At 41.0% G+C, this 18,070-nt stretch overlaps 1 protein-coding gene across 1 annotated transcript in view; it reads right to left on the bottom strand.

The window, feature by feature from the left end:
• The window catches only part of LOC109637282 (mothers against decapentaplegic homolog 3), a 25,946-nt gene extending 7,876 nt beyond the window's left edge, over positions 1–18,070 (bottom strand). Inside the window, exon 1 of the mRNA XM_020099530.2 lies at positions 17,290–18,070. Coding sequence (XP_019955089.1) covers positions 17,290–17,492 — 203 coding nt within the window. The 5' untranslated portion in view covers positions 17,493–18,070. The remainder of the gene's footprint in view (positions 1–17,289) is intronic.

Below are 18,070 nucleotides of genomic sequence, written 5' to 3'. Positions count from 1 at the left end.
GAGTCTGGGCTCTTGCACTTCACTTCCTCCTCCTGACGAGGGATCCAGCTGTGAGTGCACTGGTTATGAGCTGATGTCTAATAATAAACAATGAAATTACAGCGTGTACGAGAGAGACTTCATTGTGTTTTGTAACATCTGCACTCATCTGGTCTACAATACTATTGGCAGGTTGATGATTTAGGCCGGCAGATATTAATGAGCAGTAGTTTGAAGCTCAGATTGACATAATGGGGTTGGAGCCTGTAATCTCTGAGCACAATGACCCATGAAAGAAAAAAACCCCTCATCATCTTACGTAAGAGGCAACGGCCACATATGTCCCTTCTAAATCTCTCTCTCTCTCTCTCACCCACTCACTCTCACACAAATACATAGTAAGGGTCACAGGCTTAAGCTAAAGCCCTTCGCAAGGACAAATATCAGTCACTGAATAAAAACAAGGCTGTGTCCTGTTTAACCACTCAAAGCTCAGTAGTTGCACATCTGGGTCAACCATTATGGTGTTTTAATGTTTTATGGCAAAAGCTTTCATTCACTGCCACTTTCCTTTAATAGAGGCTGGGGAGTGTGTATGTTAGTGTGCGCCTTATGTGGAGACAGGCATACAGGGGCACACGGCTGAAGAAGCAAGCTGCTGAGGCTCAGAATCCAAAAAACACATCCCAAAAGACTGCAACTGAGTTAGCTGATGTAATAAAGTCGAACTGAACCTGGAGCCAAAGATCTAATAAAAGACCAAATCCTGTAAGGAGTCAGTATAACCCAGGAGAACTGCCTGCACTCAACAAACTATATACTGAATAAACTATAAAGTTTTATACAGCTACAAATCTTTATACATGTTTGATAGTTTTTGATGTAGTTCTCACAATTTAAACTCAACAATTACACATAAAAGAGCAAGCTATCTTCATAAATGTCACAATAAAAAACACAATTGGTGTCTCCCTCACCTCCATTGTTAAGTGATAGGGTGCACTGAACTGTCTCTGTTAAAGATTGTTCTGAATAATAAGTAGGGAGCATAGATCGTATTCAAAGATGGACAACAAGTTTCCTCTTCCTCCCACTGTCGATAAACACACCGGACCAATCGTGAGTAAGTCAATCAGGGGGTTTCATCCCATTTTTATGATATCAAAGGAGAAATTAAAACGAATAATTAACACCTGAACATACATCAATGTGATGAGAACTATATTTGATAAAAATCTACTTGACATGTATCTTGACTTTATAGTTTGGGCCATATCCCGTCCATTAACCTAAGCCCTTCTTCCACTTGCCAAAAAACCCACTTATACCCGCTAACCTCTGGCTTTTGTCTACAATAGAAATGGATTTATTCATCATCCACTCCCATGAGAAAAATCTGGATCATAAAAGTGTTTTTGAGTAGCTACTCGTGCGCACTGTTCCTCTTTTCTATTGCACTTTTCCTGTGTTTGATGTGTATACAGTCATAATTTACTGTGGCTGTTTCCCTTTACCACGTAGCACAATTCTGCAATTTTTCACGAGTGCAGGAGCAATTCTGGCCTTTTCATATATTAGTAAGCTGCCTTATAAGTTCCAGGGACTCGGAAAAATAAAACAAACATAAAAATATATATATAAAAGCTATGAAATACCTAAATCACCATCATAGGAAAATTATCCGAAAGTCACGAGGGAAACACATGAAAAATACATTTGCAAAGAGGAACAGTGATCACATGTAGACAACACTGGCCAAAGGAAACAGGATATTTACTTAATTACAGATTGAACCAAGCAAACTGGAATAAAACTTCACTGACATTATTCACAAAAAATGTGCATTAAAAGGTTCAAAGAAGTAGAATTTGATTCAGTGTCATTGTGGTTTCACTTACTACTTTAAAGCAGAAAAAGTAAGAACAACTTTTTTTTACTGTAGATGTGTTAACTAGTCAGACTGGGCTGACCTGATGTCAGTGGTATGTGTGTTTGGTCCCTGGTGCTGCTGAGTGGGTGTTTGGTGGGGCCAGACTCTGTGTGGGCTGAGACAGACGTGCACAAACTGCGGTGACATTACTGGTTAGTTGGTGTCCTACTTAATGTCCTTGTGAAGCCTCTTCCAGCCAGTGTTTTTAAAGGGTTACAGTCATAGTTTGGTATGACTCACACTAATAAAGGCACGAGAAGCTGAACTGCACATGTGGAATACAACATGTGGACATACAATCAACCAGAAACAACAAATATGACTTTTTTAACAGTTTCAATGACAAATTAAGGTGCGCAACACAACAACAGTCTACACACAAACCATATTCTCCCAGAAGACAAGGGAGAAGCAGCCTAAAAACTTACAGCAAATGAAAACATTGGGAAAAATGAACTCTACTGTTTACAGTGAACCACAGGCCAAGTCAACACGAGCACAACTGAAATCTTCCATCTGAGCCTCAGCTGTCACATTTCAACATCTTTGATTTCAACACATTACAGGAAGTGCTAATCTGCCAACTAGTATATTAAGTACAAAAATATCTCCATCATGTCGATGAATCACAATATTAAACTTCTCATGTTTGAGATAAAAATAAGAATAATAAAAAATACCATAATAATATGACACTTTGAAAGAAGCTGCGTTGCAGATTGAGCATTTTTGCTTTTGATACTCCTGTACTAGGTTTTTAATATTCCTGCTTTGAGGACATAACATAACTTTTAACTGAGCAACAGCACCATGGTAGATATTACCCATGATCCCTAGCTTCCCGACCCAGGGGAGCTGCAGCTGTAACAAAAACACCATACTCTGCTTAGAATTCTTTATATTTAAAATTTTACTGGCTGACGTCCAAGTCTTTTTAACAGATCTACAGTTCAGCATTCCTCTTCAACTTGCTGGGCCTGATTATAGCAATTTAAACTGTGACGATCAGTCATCTCCACACACACGGGAGATCGTACCCTTTCACTTAGGTCACATAGAGCAAGAAGAAGTGTTTTTCCAACAAGTCCAAGAGATTTTGAAGCTGCTATTTAAAGGTAATAAAAAGATGCATAGTGTTACTGTCAGCAAAGAACACCGATACTTCTTCCTCCTCTGTTGTTTATCTAAAGATAAAATGTAAAGAAAACCCCACAGCAACAGTTAAAACTTTGTGCACATGAAACACATGGACAGGTCTAGGCACACACTTTCTCAATCTGAGTGTGTGACTCACTTTATTGAAGAGATTTATGACGGCATGCTGGAATGAGACTTTGATGAGAAACAGTTTACTGACAGTAAAAACCACTCCTGTGCCACCACCAAGCCTCAGCCTGTTGTTTAGAGGAAGAGCCAGTAGCGCTGTCTAAACAGCCAAGCTCACATTCTGCAAAACACTTCAACATGACATGAAGCTCAGAGTCCTTCAGCTATGTAGCAGAGAGGGGGGGGAACTATGACCCCAAATTCCCTGCTGGGCTCCTCTATGTATGTATGTATGTGTGTGTGTGTGTGTGTGTGTGTGTGTGTGTGTGTGTGTGTGTGTGTGTGTGTGTGTGTGTGTCTGAGTGGGCTCCAGACTGAAGATTTGATGGACATGGGTGGGATCCAAAAGCTTCAAAAAATTCATGAACTCAGGCCAGCACTTTGCAACCTTCAGCCTCTCCCTGCAGCACTAGAAACTGGTCAACACACAGTAACAACACCAATGACTTTTTCTTTTTTTGTTCATAGAAGACTATATCCACTGATGTCATGGTGTGAGGGCAGAGAAATCCATTAGTTGTTTTCTCAATAACCAGTTTTGTTGTTTTGTTTATGAAATGTCAGAAAACTGTTTAAAGGTCATACTCGGAATAAGCAATAATAGCATCATACCATGTGGAGTATTCTGACTGTAGTCATTATGCTGACATGTGTGACATCTTAGTCACATTATCATGCGGAGCATTCATAGCATTTTGCAACATCGACATACGGCAGTTACCCAATGCTTTCAGGCACATGCCCTCAGTGTAAACAAAGGTTGTAGAGGAGATGCACCCACAGTGGTTTACTGTAGAATCGTACATGAAACTATTTCAGTTTGAGGTTTTAAAACTTTGGATGTAACAGTGTAGCAGACGTAACGACTTTAGTCAGTCATTTCTGTGACATGTTAACAGGAATATGAATGGATTCATATAATAGCAACTCATTAAAACATTGCAATCAAAATAAGGTCTTATTGTGAATAAGGTCAATAGAGTATTGATGTCTGAATCAGTGGAACCAGATCTTTAAAGACCCTGTACTACTGCCTCCCTGTAGTGCAAAGTCAGTGTAATGTCCGATTGAGCCAACAGTGGAAACAGATAAACTGACACAAAGCACAATGATGTAAATAAGGAATCCAATTCCTAGGACAGGTAAACTGAACAGGGTCATTGTTATGAGTAACACTGGTGCTTTCACCTTTTTGGCTTTGCACATTCACCAAATGGTTGAGATGTATAACCTTTTATTTTATTATTATATGACTTCATGATTAATCAAATATCAAACAGGTAATTTTTAGTTTTTTGACAAATCAAGATAAACTGCCCCCCTTCCCCCCCCCAAAAAAACTAACCAAAATATCCACACCTCATTGTTTCTGTCCCTTACAGATTTTAATGGTGTCAAGACAATAATTAAGACTGTACATCTTCAGCTCATCTCAATTCCCTTTCTGATTTAGTACAAGAGACAAAGTGCTGACATTACTCTGTCAACAAACGGTCAGAGTGAAATTGATCTACAAGAATGAAAGGGAAAAATTGGTATAGATTTTCTTTTGCCACAGGGGAAACTGTGTCGACATCATTGTGTGCTATGACCTGAAGCTGAGGCTGAACCTGACCTTTGAGCCCAAACCAGCTTGTCTGTTTGTGTGAAAGGCAGGGAGTGCAATCTGTGCATTCACACGCACACATTCATGTTCAGGTATGTGCGACAGTGATATAAAATAACCAAGCCTCTAAGGGATTCACACATTTCTTTATCAACTGTGAAATACTGTATTAGACAATGGAGGAGTAAGTGTAGAAGTGAGTGACTGTGAAGAGATATGTGTGTGTGGTTGACTCATAACAGACTGAGACAGAGCAGATTGAGCTTAACTGAGCTGGGGGTGGAGGGGGGGCAAAACAAACACAGAGGCATGCCCAGTTACGCTCAGAGAGACAAACCATACACACTGTGTGTGTTCAGGCTGGCTATGGTCTAAGAACACACACACACACGCACACTGACGGACTAAGACCTTTTGACATGGACCTTTTACATCTCTCTGCCAAACTTTGGACTCAAATGAAAGTCTAAGCCCACTGAAAATGCCAGAAAACACTGTAAGACTAACTTAGTCTGAGAGACAAGATTTTTTCTTGTCTTCCATGTGTTAGTCACCAGGCTGTAATATATGAACATCATTTTAGAAGCTCTCCCTTGTGTAATTAAAAAAACTATAATAAGTAAGTGCCTGCAAATACTACTACTCCGGACCTTCTGTCCTATGAGAGCACAAAGCAGGGAGGACAAAGTGGGTGGTTGATAAAGAAAGGAGGGTGCTGCTGGACAATAGGATCGGCAGTCTGTCTCAGCAGCTCAGGGCAGCTCAGAGTGTCTGTGACTGGGCCCCCTCTCCCTTAAACCCCCTCTTTCCTCTCCTCCGTCTGTCCCACTATCCCTATGTCCCAATGCTGCTTGAGGGATGAGGCTGGTGGGGGTGGGAGTGTACAGCTGAAATGGCCTTTGTGCCTTTTGTGGCCGGTCTGTCGAGCCACGAGCACCAGGGCTGCAGTCCAGTGAGATTCAGCGAAGTGCTGGTGTCTTTCAATAACAACATGTGAAGAGACAAATCGTTTACTAAAGCTGCTTTCAGATATGCACTGAAACCAAGGGGTTCCTCTGGACATCGTCTGGGGGATGTATGTGCGAACGCAAAAGTCCGAGTGAGAGCTTCCAGAGTTTCTGTAGACTTTCTTTGCCTGGCCCCCTGGTACAAAGTCTGCAGAAACCCAGGAGGAGCTCATGAGTGAATACAGCCGGAGATCCTCCACAGGAAGTGAAGGGGTTGATACGCTAACATGCGACAGATGTAAAAAAAGAAAAAAGAAAAAAAAGAAAGCAAATGAAAAGCGGATGAAAAGTGTTGACATACACATAGAAGACAGAGACAGATGACAAGAGAGTTTGTTTCTATTACATAATTACAGAATGCAGACAGTTACAGCTTGAATCCTCTCTGCTGCGAGGCTCTACTCAAGCTTACGTTCTCTTCCTCTCCCAGTGGAGTTTGTTGGAGAAAGCCTTCTAAATGTTGATTATGGGCATATTCAGGGAATTGATATGTGTGCAATTTGGTGAAGCCTGATTGAATTCAGGGGACTTTCGGGCCTTGGCGGAGGCATGTGCTCTGCTGAGTGCTATTCTAGTTATTCATATGACTTTACCTTGTGTTCAGACCAAAAAATATCAATAACAAATGAAAGGGGCTGCATTGGTGGGGGCAGGGGGTGCTATTTTGGATACCGGTGATACAATTAAATAATCCAGGAAGGTCAGTCTGCAGCAACAGATCCATGAGTTTTATCAGATGCCAAAACACTGCACAGTGGTTTATTATAGTATGAGACAGGATTTAAGGACCCCGGAAAGTTATTATGACAACAATCATTATATTTACTAGAACCAGATGGGAATGTCTGTTTTTGGCTAATCCAAAAAGGTCAGTCATTTTTCAAGCAAAAACTCCAAACAGACTCTCAAACAGAGTCATTATTTATCGCTTCTTTTCTTTATCCTTTTTGAAGTTTTGAACAAAAACAAGGCTTTTTATAGATCAAACAATTGAAAATCAAGAACAAAATAATAACACTACTCTATAATGAAAATAAGCATTAGTTGCAGTCTGAGCAATGAGTCCTTGTGCAAAAAATTATGAATGCATTCCGACAGTGGTCACACAAAGGAACATATTCCACATACACACACTCCTCCCACTCTCTCTGGAAAAGCCATCAGACTCTCTTAGGAAGAAAAAAATTGTGGGGTGGGGGAGATGAGGGAAGTAAACCAAGAATAGAGAGTGAGAGAAAAGCGAGTCCCACAGGTGATATCATAAGGCTGGAGTGTTCTGGGACCAGTGCAGGAGGGACTAATGTGGAATAAGACACCAGGAGACAGACGACTGGCCAGGGCTAGACGACAAATAACAGTCTGGACAATAGAGGACTGGCAACCATTAGTTTTACTGCTAATAGTCAATGAGCTGAGCAGCCTGTCTCTTTTTTTTCAGAATCAAAATGATGAATGACTGAAAATATTTCAGATGCAAGTCATCAATAAATTTTCCCCCACAGCTCAGTCATTTTTCTTGCAGTAAGGGACTGCAGGAGTGTAGGCAGAACTATTAGCCCAGTGAAAGTCCATCCTCCTCCTGGATATGATAGGATATAAGTGTTGGGCATGATTTGATCAACAGCTGATATTAACTTGCTAAAATCAACTGAGCTTCATTGAGGACTTAGATTTTATGATTAGGATACATAGATAAGGATTAGTGCAAATGTTAGTGCGCTATTTTATATGGCTTTTCATTAATAGATAATCAATCGTGCTGCAGCTGCAAAACAATTCTGCAGGTCGCAGGTGGAAGCTGAGCGCTCATCCTTCTCAAGTTATCAAAATAAACACAAATCCTTTCTTTAACATATTTGACATTATGAATATTTGAACAAAGGACTTGTCTGTTATGTCATCATCTTTTTTCCTTTGCCTATGCTTGTAATGTCAGGGAAAGAGGCAAAGAGAGAAAACTGAGAAAGCGAACTAAGGATTCAATAGGAAGCTTGGTAAATCAGTTTATTTGTCAGAACCCATCCCTTGTCTCCTTTGTTGCTATATTGGGCGTCCTTGACATCTAAGTGTATGTGGATATGCACTTGTAGATATTTTAGCTTCTTCTATTTTTTCGAACCAGTGTCCTAAAAAGATTAATATTGTTAGGCCCTTATCGTTTCATCTACTGAAGCCTTTTAGGTAGTCCTGGACCTTTTGAAGTGATCTACGCTACTTATCTTCAACTATTTTTATTCAATCTCAGAAATGTCTTTGTGCAATTTCTGTATTGTAAGACTTTCACTTGTGCTCGTGGCTTTTCCCTTTAAACCCCTGCTCCTTCATGTTGAGTTTTCCCACACGTATCCAGCTGTAGTCAAGCACCCGCAGCAGTCGCACTAGTGGCCAGTGGGGCACAAAGGCAGGTTTGTTGTCTGGTGAACATGTCTGTGTGCGTGTGTTTCTGTGTCGTGCACACACACTCCCCCGCAGATAGTGAGACGGCCGGGGCCAAGTTGAGGCAGCGCTGTCTCTCTACCCCCTCCACCCCTGGTGCAAGCCGCAAACCAAACAGCAGCCCACGCCCTCCTCAAGGCCCCGGCAGGCAGAAAGAGCATTCCTCTGAGCTGACTAACCACACATGCACGCATGCAAACACATACACACGCAGGCGAGCATGAAGTTCATATAAAAGTCTCAGTGACCCGAATGCGATAATCAAATTTTTTGTACCTATATTTTGTTGTGTGTGACTTACAACCCGAAAATCTAATCACATTCTAATCACATTGAACTACATGACATTTCATTGATGATTTCAATTGAAAACCCTTCAATGAATGCTTCATAAACTTCATCATTTTGTAAAGTTCAAAAAAGCTCATCAAAGTTCATCAAAGTACGAGGCATGTAAAGGGCAAAGAATACCCCAAACTTGCAGAATAAATTATAATTAATTTCTTTGAATTATGAAGAATTTCCAGTTGGGTTTAGGGTATGTATGGCTCAAAGGGTTTCACACATCACACAAGGTTTTGTCCGTTTTTGAGCATGTTTTTACGCCCATAAGAATGAGTTGAAAGATAGAAAATATGAGGCACAAACTAAACATCATGGTGTTACTGTTACCCAGCAGCAGCCAGTTGAAGCCACCAAGGTCCAACTCATTCAGTTTTTTGAGGTCACAACTCTTTGGTTACAACAAGGTAAACACCATACCACAGGTACACACACACACAGTGTATGTATCTGTCTGGACTCAAGGCAGAGTCTTGTTTCTATAAAGCAAATGGGACAATGAGAGAAATCCTGAACTCAACTGAAGAGGGTACCTCATTATTGTTACTAGAGCAGCTAACCACACACAGACAGACAACACATATAAACTCTCTGTGACCTGTCTTGTATTTCGTCTGTGGCGGACAATGCTGTCTCAGATGACTCATGTGTGATACCTGGTGTAAAAGCTGCCTAAGTGAGTGACAGTGTGTGTGTTTGTGTAAAATGACCTGTAACCACACTAAAGCATAATTAAGATGAAGATTAGGGAAGAAAAATGTCTGGGAGAGAATCAGCAATGATCTCCATCTACAAACTTGTACTGATTATGAAGGTGATACTTCAATTTCTGTGATTTTTGTAATTTCTCATATTTAATATTATGATTTTATAAATATCCAATTTTGAAGTGCATCTCGTTGATATTATTAAAGTTATTCACTTATTTCAAGTAAGATGTTTAAAAAGAGAGGCAGTGTATCAAGTGTTAGGTTGTTTCTAAATAATAAAGAGCTGCAGTATCAATCTATTTGTCCATCGAAAGAAAATTCAGTCAGTCAGTTAATAATTTGTTCTAGTAACATTTAAAATGGTCTAACTTTGAGTTGTGGACTATTGTTCAAACAACATAAGACTATTGACTATTGAACAAACAATCTTGAGATTATATTCAGCACATGAATAGATTATGAGAACAGTTGTTCATAACAGATGTTAAAGGAATATGTTGGTTATGTTAGCTGGCATCAAAAGATGGAACTACACGTGTTGTGCAACAAGACAATCAATTATTTGCCATGGGAGTGTTTACCATCAACTGTCAAACTCAGAACTAAAGTTCTGAGCCAACATCTGGATTAAACATGGGAAGATGGTTAAGAATAGTTCACCCATGTCTTCATTGCTGTTGTAAGACTCCTATTCAGTTGCAGTTTGTGAAATCCATAGCATCTCCGCTGTTAAATGTTTGAGTTGATCTAAATGCTGCTGGGAGGTTGGTTCTGAGACTGGACATAATGAGGCTCGGCATTAGTGATGAGGCCAATTCCCAATCAGACTGACACAATCATGCCTTCACACCCTGATGGTGTCCTTCATCTTCAGCGACAATATGTTATATTGTCTATACAATGTAGACAATACTGTATATTGAGTGTGCATGTCTGTGTGCATGTCATCCAGTCCTAACGCAGACACACTTCTTTTGATGTCGAACGGTCGTGTAGCTGGAAAACAAACCAGTTCTATCTCAGCTATTAGCGTCTTTATTTTCATAAAAACCACGGTCTTCCTTTGATAAGCCAGAGAATCCACCACGCTGCCTCTTGCCAAATATTCCGTCTCCTTCGCTTCCTTCATCTAAACCTTTGGCTTTTTGGTTTGCCTTGCTCTTAAACATTCTGATCCCCTCAAACTTCAATCACTTTTTTCACCACTGTTGCTTTCACTCGGTCTCCCTCATAGAAGCACATTCTTCTGCTATGATGACAGGTCTCCCCTCTAGCACCACACACAACACTGGGAATCCCCAGCTCATTTTCAGCTCTGTATTATTCCTTGATCTTTGCCGCAGTTTCTCTCACTCTACCTCTGTCGCTATTTCAGAGCTCTTAACACAACAGCATGAAACTGGCAGATTACAACTTGTACATGTATGTTATGTTGGTGTTAATGTTGCCAGATTGGAAAGAACCAATATGTATCAGTGCTCAGAGCTAAGTAATAAAAAGCAGAAGAGGCCAATATTTGCAAGCGTTATGTCAAGTTCATACAATCAACTTTTTAGGCATTCGATGGATAGTCGCCAATCGATACAGCCCTTCAAAGACGCAATTCGACAGGCTCGCACACATTGCCTCCTTTGAATAGATTTCCAGCAGGCTAAGTGTTTAGATGAATTGGCAACAACTACAGCCAATTATAGTGCAGGACTGGGGGAAGGCATAATAAGGGGTAAACTTGGAAGAGGAATAGTCTGAGGTTCTTCCGGGTAAAAGAATTTGTCATATGAACTCAAAGCAACTGATAGACCCCTGATCACAAGACAGCAAGTTGTGAAGTGTGACCTGCACGGTAATCTGACGACTTTAAAAGTTGTGTCGTCTGAACTTGGTATTAAACCCAAGCATGCACACAAAGAGAGATAAAGTGTAGTGTAAAAAATGTTTTGATTCTGATTTAAATCAAAGCAATAGGATCTATGACTGATTATATAGGTTTTCTGTTTTTATTTTGCCTGATTCTGAATTTCTACAGTGTGACGGAAAAATGTATTCCATTACCATATTGGTTTGTTTCAAGCCTTTCAGTTAAGGTTTGAGCTTTGGATGCCAGTTTTCTCAAACCAAGTCTGACAGAGTTTATGCTTTGGTGTGAAACAGTTAGCACAAATTATCGGAGGATTACCATAAAGTAAATCTATCGGTTTTGACTTAAAGCTCTGTCACTCATGTTGTGCTGTTTTCGATCACCATCAACTCCACATATCTCTGAAGCTTTGGTCTTGACTTGATTTTCATGGGCTGACTAAAGAAATCCTCTTAAGTCATTATATAAGTCCCCCATGAATGTTGTAAGATGTTAAGAACTGTCGTGCATAAAAACACATTTGAAAAGGGCTGTGGTGGTATCTCTGTCCTCCTCTGCACTCTTCCTCCCTATCTTTCCTCTTGGTCATGGATATAGTCCTTTTCATTCTTATGAATAGAATAATATTTCTTGTTTCATCTTTTTTTCCTGAGCTTGGGATGCTTTCACTCCCTGCCTCCTGCCCTGACATGCAGCAGTGTGAATCAGACAGCTGTCTTGCTGCCAGGAGGGATGTGTGCAGACAAGACAAACGCACAACTCAGCACTGGTCCAAACCCATGGTAAGTAAGGGTAGGTTGAAGTGAGGAATCCACTCCCCCAGGCTCTGTAAATAGACACAACACACACATACACACAACACACACCTGGATAATTCCCCTTAATAAATCACAAGTGTTCCCAAACCAAATTGCCATTGGATTCCTACATTAATTTACTGCTCTTTCTTAAACCGCTTCAACTTCTACACAAACATGTAATATGAATGAGTTTATACTTCTGTTTGGCTTCCATTTCTGTAGTCTTCTAAAAAGTCTGTAATCCTTAAAAAGTTTAATTTGTCCAAATATGACAGAACTGTTCCAAACAGGAACACAGAATCTCTGCAACTCCCAATTAGTCATTAGAGAGTAGTTTGCACTACAAGTACTGCAATGGCCGATGAGCAGATTACAGTAAAGAAATCGAAGACGAGTATGACAATCGATTATTTAAGTAATTTACTGTGCAAAACTGCAACACTTCCATGTGAATGTCCACGTGGAAGATGAATGTGTCCTCCTTCTAAAATTTTTCAGTGTAAATTGAAATACAAGGTTGAACTGTTAGTTGAACATGACATAAAATGTAACGGCTTCACTTTGGGCTCTGGAAGCTCTGTATTAGATGCAATTCTCACTTTTTTTTGACATTTCTAAAGTAAATGTTTGAAATGGTTTTTAGTCATTTGTCTGCCAAAACTACAGTAAGCATAATGCTTGGTCAGGGTCCATATGTCATCAAAAAAACTAATAATAATGTTTTTCACAATGACAATTTAATTTTTGCATGTTTGCAATAACACAAAGCTACAGTGCGGGGGTTTACTTGAATAAGAACAAACATTTAGTAGCCTTGCCCAGTTAAATTAAAGTAAAAGCAGCATAGTGCTAAGTAAGCACTTTAGTGCAGTCAAGTCAAGGAAAAGACCTAATTCTGTATGTTGAGCAAGTGACGAATTTAGAAACTTGTAATATGCCAAAGTTGCACCATGTACAGGTTAGTATGTATTAGTGCCTTAATCCCCATGTCCTGAGCTGACACTGCTATGGTTTAGGTGTGAGCAGGTTTAGGCACAAAAAATACTTGGTTCAGTAAAGGTCATGGTTTGGAATAAAGTAGCTGGTTAACATTGTGCAAACATTGTGGTTTACGGTTAAAATAACTGCTTCCTCGTGGTTGGGGAACCTTCATCATGTTGGTTTCAGTGAGGAAACAGTTAACACTATTGGTAAAAGAAACTAACATTGACTGTCAGTCGAAGGGATGTCTCAATTCTAAAGATTTTGTAGTTGATACCGATAATATGAAAATTCCACAATTCTCGATACCAAATTCAACAAAACAAAAGAATATATTTGAACATAAAAAAACAACAGTGGCTATGTAGCCCTCAAATAATAAATCAAAAGAAAAGACTGATTACATTATAAAACAGAACAGTGGCATAAAGGAAAATTAAGAGATTCTGTTTAAAGGGCAGAGTCTTCTTAAGCAACAGAAAGAAAGTCATTTGTAAGTCATCCTGTCACATTCATCTCATGCAGGCAACTACACTTCACACCCACCCAAGCATACACAATCGGAAACTGGTAAACTTTCATGGCTTGACGCACTTTACACACCAATGTTTGTCACTAACCAAAGTTTACAGTCAAAGGAGGGGGAGGATTTTAAAAGGTGGGACAGGGAGAAAAAGAGACAGAGGAAAGGTAGGTCAGCACCACAATGCCACAACTGCTCGTTGTTGGGTGACTAATGCTTGAATTTGAACCTGAAGCCTCAGCGTTCACTCTTTTTAGTGCTCTTCAGAATGGTAAAAACAGCTCATTATCGGAACCACAGTGGACAAAGGCAAGTAAAGCAGTAGCCCTGCCCAAGTGATAGGCAAGAACATATATATATATATATATATATATATATATATATATATATGTGTGTAAACATTGTTTGTTTTCAGCTTAAAATGTGAATATAAGTCTGAGTGACTGTGACTCACGTGTTTTCCTGGGTTGCGGGCTTTATCTTTAGTGTAATCACATTGAAACATACACATTGCACAAGCTGCACCAGCGCCCACATCATCCATCCACTTACAACCCACACCCAAATATAACTGTCTTGACCAAATTCACCATGTTGTGATAATATGGCTTCTAACCCAAGAATGGCGAGTTGATTTAAATGTTATCAAGCACAACAAACCCCTTTTAAATCAGCTGGCTTACCACAAACGCATAAGCATGTCATTTTTTCTCGAGATGTAATAAAGACGTCTAAGTTACAGGAAGGAGTGGCTTTGGTCTCTAACTATAAACATCATTAACTTTGTTTGACACAACTAGAAAACATTGGCCTTGGGATTTCAAAATCAGCTTCTGGTATTTGGCTGTCTAAGATATGATATCTGAATCAGCTGCAATGAGTAAACCACCTGTTTCCCCCCATAAATTGACAACACAAGATACATGATCTGCTATTCCACCACTGGATGCAGCTACTGACTCCAGCAGTGCACAGTGCCTGCTTCCTTCAGCACTCGCAAACCGTCATCAAGAGGAGTAGCAATGAGCCTCATCAGGGAGTTCATGTATCAGAGAGATGGGAGCTGACCTCCCCATGGACAGGCCTGAACACGCCGGCAGCTGCTGTCAGCGAGCCAGAACACAGGGGAATTAATAGAAACAGCAGCTCTCCAGGGACACTGTTAGCCCACACTGACAGCCAGCTCTGATCTGGGGTCATCTTAATGCACTCTCCCTCTTCCCCTCTGCATTAGTGGTGGGAAATATGAAACTTGGATCAAGACAAACATTATTTAACTTTCCGGGTAGGCTTAACTCTGAATACAGGCCCAGGTCTGTACAAGCTGTGATATGCACAGTTGTGGCAATAAAGAATGTGGGAGTGCCCTGCGTAGGGTTCAGTTTTCATCTGACACACTGTGTGCTATTAAATCCACATTACCCACACATGCAAGTGAGATTTTGTGGGCACAAGCAAACGTTTTAGGCCTATATTTGTTACTACAACACGCAAAAATAGCAGAGGCTTAAAAATAGCAGCGAACATGCACTCTGTAGCCAGTCTGTAAGTTATACTTTTGACGACCTAAAAAAAAAACCTTACTTCATAACTGTTCAGTTTTTGTTCACTGTCATTTTAGAGGCTGTAAATTGTGGGTTTGTTGAATTCTTTTGCACGACAGTAAGAGGTCGACTACCCCTAATGTAAGGCTGCAGCAAATGTTTGTTTTTATTCTTGATTTATATCATTGATTACTTCGGCTGTTTTGCCCAATTAACTTCTGGGTCTTGATGATTTTCTACAGAACAAGGTGTTGCATTCAGATTTTTTGTTTAATTTGACCAGAAAAACAACAAAATATTCAGTTTAATATCATATATGAGACAAACGTATTCAAACTTCATATTTGAAAAGCTGGAATCAGCAAGTGTTTGTCAGTTTAAGTAGAAAAATGAATCACAGGTTTAATTAAAAGTCTTCAAACTAATTTATGTCTAACTCATTCAGCTGTGCCTTCACTTGTACACTGTTCATGAGGTGGATGAAAAGTACCAAGGTGTACTTTAAAAAGTACTCAGTATATTGAGTAATGTTGTTAAAGCATGATGAGTGTGGACCTAAGCTAAACTTAATTTTGTAATATTCTATATAATAATATGCTCAAATTTTAGAAACTGAGATCGATAAAACTCACGACTTCTGACAGACACAGCCCCTCTCAAGCTCATACCTGTCACAGCCTGTTATTAGGGAAAGAAAATGCCTGCGAACTGATTCCAAAAACGTACAAGCAGTTCTAAAAAATGCTACGATGGACAACTTGCTATAAAAACAGGGCTTCTCCATTAAGTAAAACATAGGACTTTCAATTCTAAAAGACTTCTGATGATGTGGATTAAATCCATTGTTTCCTAAAACCAGCCCTTGCTCACTGAGAGCTGAGGAGCTGATAAGCTTCTGCAGCTGTTGCAGCAGTGACCCTTTTTGCTGCAGGTCTGTTTCTGACTGAAACTAAATAAATGGATTGAACAGCCTCCTGCAGCACAACTCACTGTCAAAGCCATTCTTCTTTCAGTTGATAAAGTAGAACTATTAGCAATTACATCTCTCTATGATGACACATTTTACACCTCATATTTCAGTCCACTGTAACACACACACAAAAATGAAAATTCACTCATTATCTACTAAACACTATGCCGATGGAGGGGTGGGTGAAGTGTCTGAGTCCACAAAACACTTTGTTAGTTTCAAGGGCAGAAAGTGTTGCAGCCAAACCCAATACAATGGAAGTAAATGGTGGCCACTTCTTCAAATGTAAAAAAACGACAAAAAGCACAAATTGCCTCCACAGTGCATCCAAGCCCTGACATTCAAATTCCACTCAAAACTATTTCATTTACAGTTTTCCACCTAAATGTATGCGGAAGATATCAGTGGACATTTAGGCTAAAATCCTGATGTTAATGATGCCATTTCAAGTGGAACTTGAATGTTGGGGTTTACGGACACTTGGATTTTATTTGGTTTGAAATATCGGTCGCCAGTTACTTCAACTGTATTGGGTTTGGCTGCAACACTGTCTACCCCTGAAACTAACAAAGTGTTTAGTGGACTCAACACTTCACCCACCCCTCCATGGTGAGAAGATAATGAGTGTTAGGTTTATTAGGGTTAGGGTTTGACTTTGATTTTTCTGTTTGAGGGGGGTGAACTATCCCTTTAATATCTTCAAATGCATCGCATTGGAGGAAATCGGTGACTGTTTAAAAAACTTTGCAGAGGCTGCAGAAGCCCTCGTGAAGACAGTGAGAGGAGATAGCCGAGCCCGGATCCACAGACTCGCCTACGCACCCACACCGCAGAGCTCGAGAGCGTCCCAGATTAAGGCCAAGTTATATAACTTGCTCTCCATTTGTGCGTCTGCATCGCATGTGCGCTGCCGCTGGCTCGTCGATGCACAGAACAACACGCTCCTCTCCGCAGCAACAGCGCAATAAAACGAGCTCGGGCTGATCCCAGACTCACTTGACCTCGTGAAAACTGCACATAACGACGGATGTGACAGCTCGCTGACTGAGACGTGTGGGGCTAGCTTCTCTTAGGAACCAGTTAGCTCGTTAAGCTTCACCTCAGCCACCATGTTACTGTGTGATGAGGGGGTTTGAGGTGAGAGCGGAGGAAGGATGCCGCCGTCAGCAAACAACAGGGGACGCTTTTATCTCCCTGTAACAAGTGTGTTATTGACGAGCAAATGGAGGCGGACGGGTCCAGCCCGGAGCCCCGGGACGCTGCTCCCGCTCACTCACCTCGGTATGGTGATGCACTTGGTGTTGATGTTCTGGGTGGTGATGGCTTTCTCCAGCTCGTCCAGCTGCCCCGTCTTCTTCAGCTTCTTCACCAGACTTTTCACGGCTTTCTCGCACCACTTCTCCTCCTGTCCGTTCTGCTCCCCTTTCTTCCAGCCCAGAAGTCTCTTGACAATCGGGGGCGTGAAGGGCAGAATAGACATCTTGAGTTCGGCTAAAGTCCCAGCGCCGGTGTCGAGAAAAGTCCGGTCGGTTTGCGGGAAACACGGGAGGTGGGGGGGGGGGGTATCGATCCTCTGCCGACCGACCAAGCAGCGCAGGTTGAAGCGTATTCAGCCGGTTAACTGTTGTTTAATGAACACCGAGCGGACGCATCCCGGAGTTTTTACCCCCAGCTCGAGCGCAGGCAGACGGTCTGAGTCGAGTAAACCAACCACGGACTGCGCGCGCCCTGGTAGTCTGCTGAGCTGTGGACCTCTGTGCTATTCCGCGATGAAACCTAGTCCCGTCTGCACGTCTTCAGTTCAGAGCTCTTTTTTCACATCCACCCGAGTCGAGTCACGGCCGCACAAGGTCTTTACCTCGCACACGTTCAAATAAGGAAGTGGAAGCTCTTTTCGCGTTTTCCGACTTGTTCACGGATTTCCTCCCCCCGATCGGCAAAGTTTGGTTATGTTCATCCGCGGTGCTGAGTCCGCCGACGGAAGTCTGCCAGAAGTCTGCATCAAATGCTAATGCAGGAGCTGCAGCCGAGTCTGTGCAGATTGCACAGCCGGGACAG

Source organism: Paralichthys olivaceus, chromosome 1 (assembly GCF_024713975.1).
Source record: "Paralichthys olivaceus isolate ysfri-2021 chromosome 1, ASM2471397v2, whole genome shotgun sequence".
NCBI lineage: Eukaryota > Metazoa > Chordata > Actinopteri > Pleuronectiformes > Paralichthyidae > Paralichthys > Paralichthys olivaceus.
The sequence above is the reverse complement of the archived record's forward strand: the minus strand, read 5'-3'. Positions and strand labels throughout refer to the sequence as shown.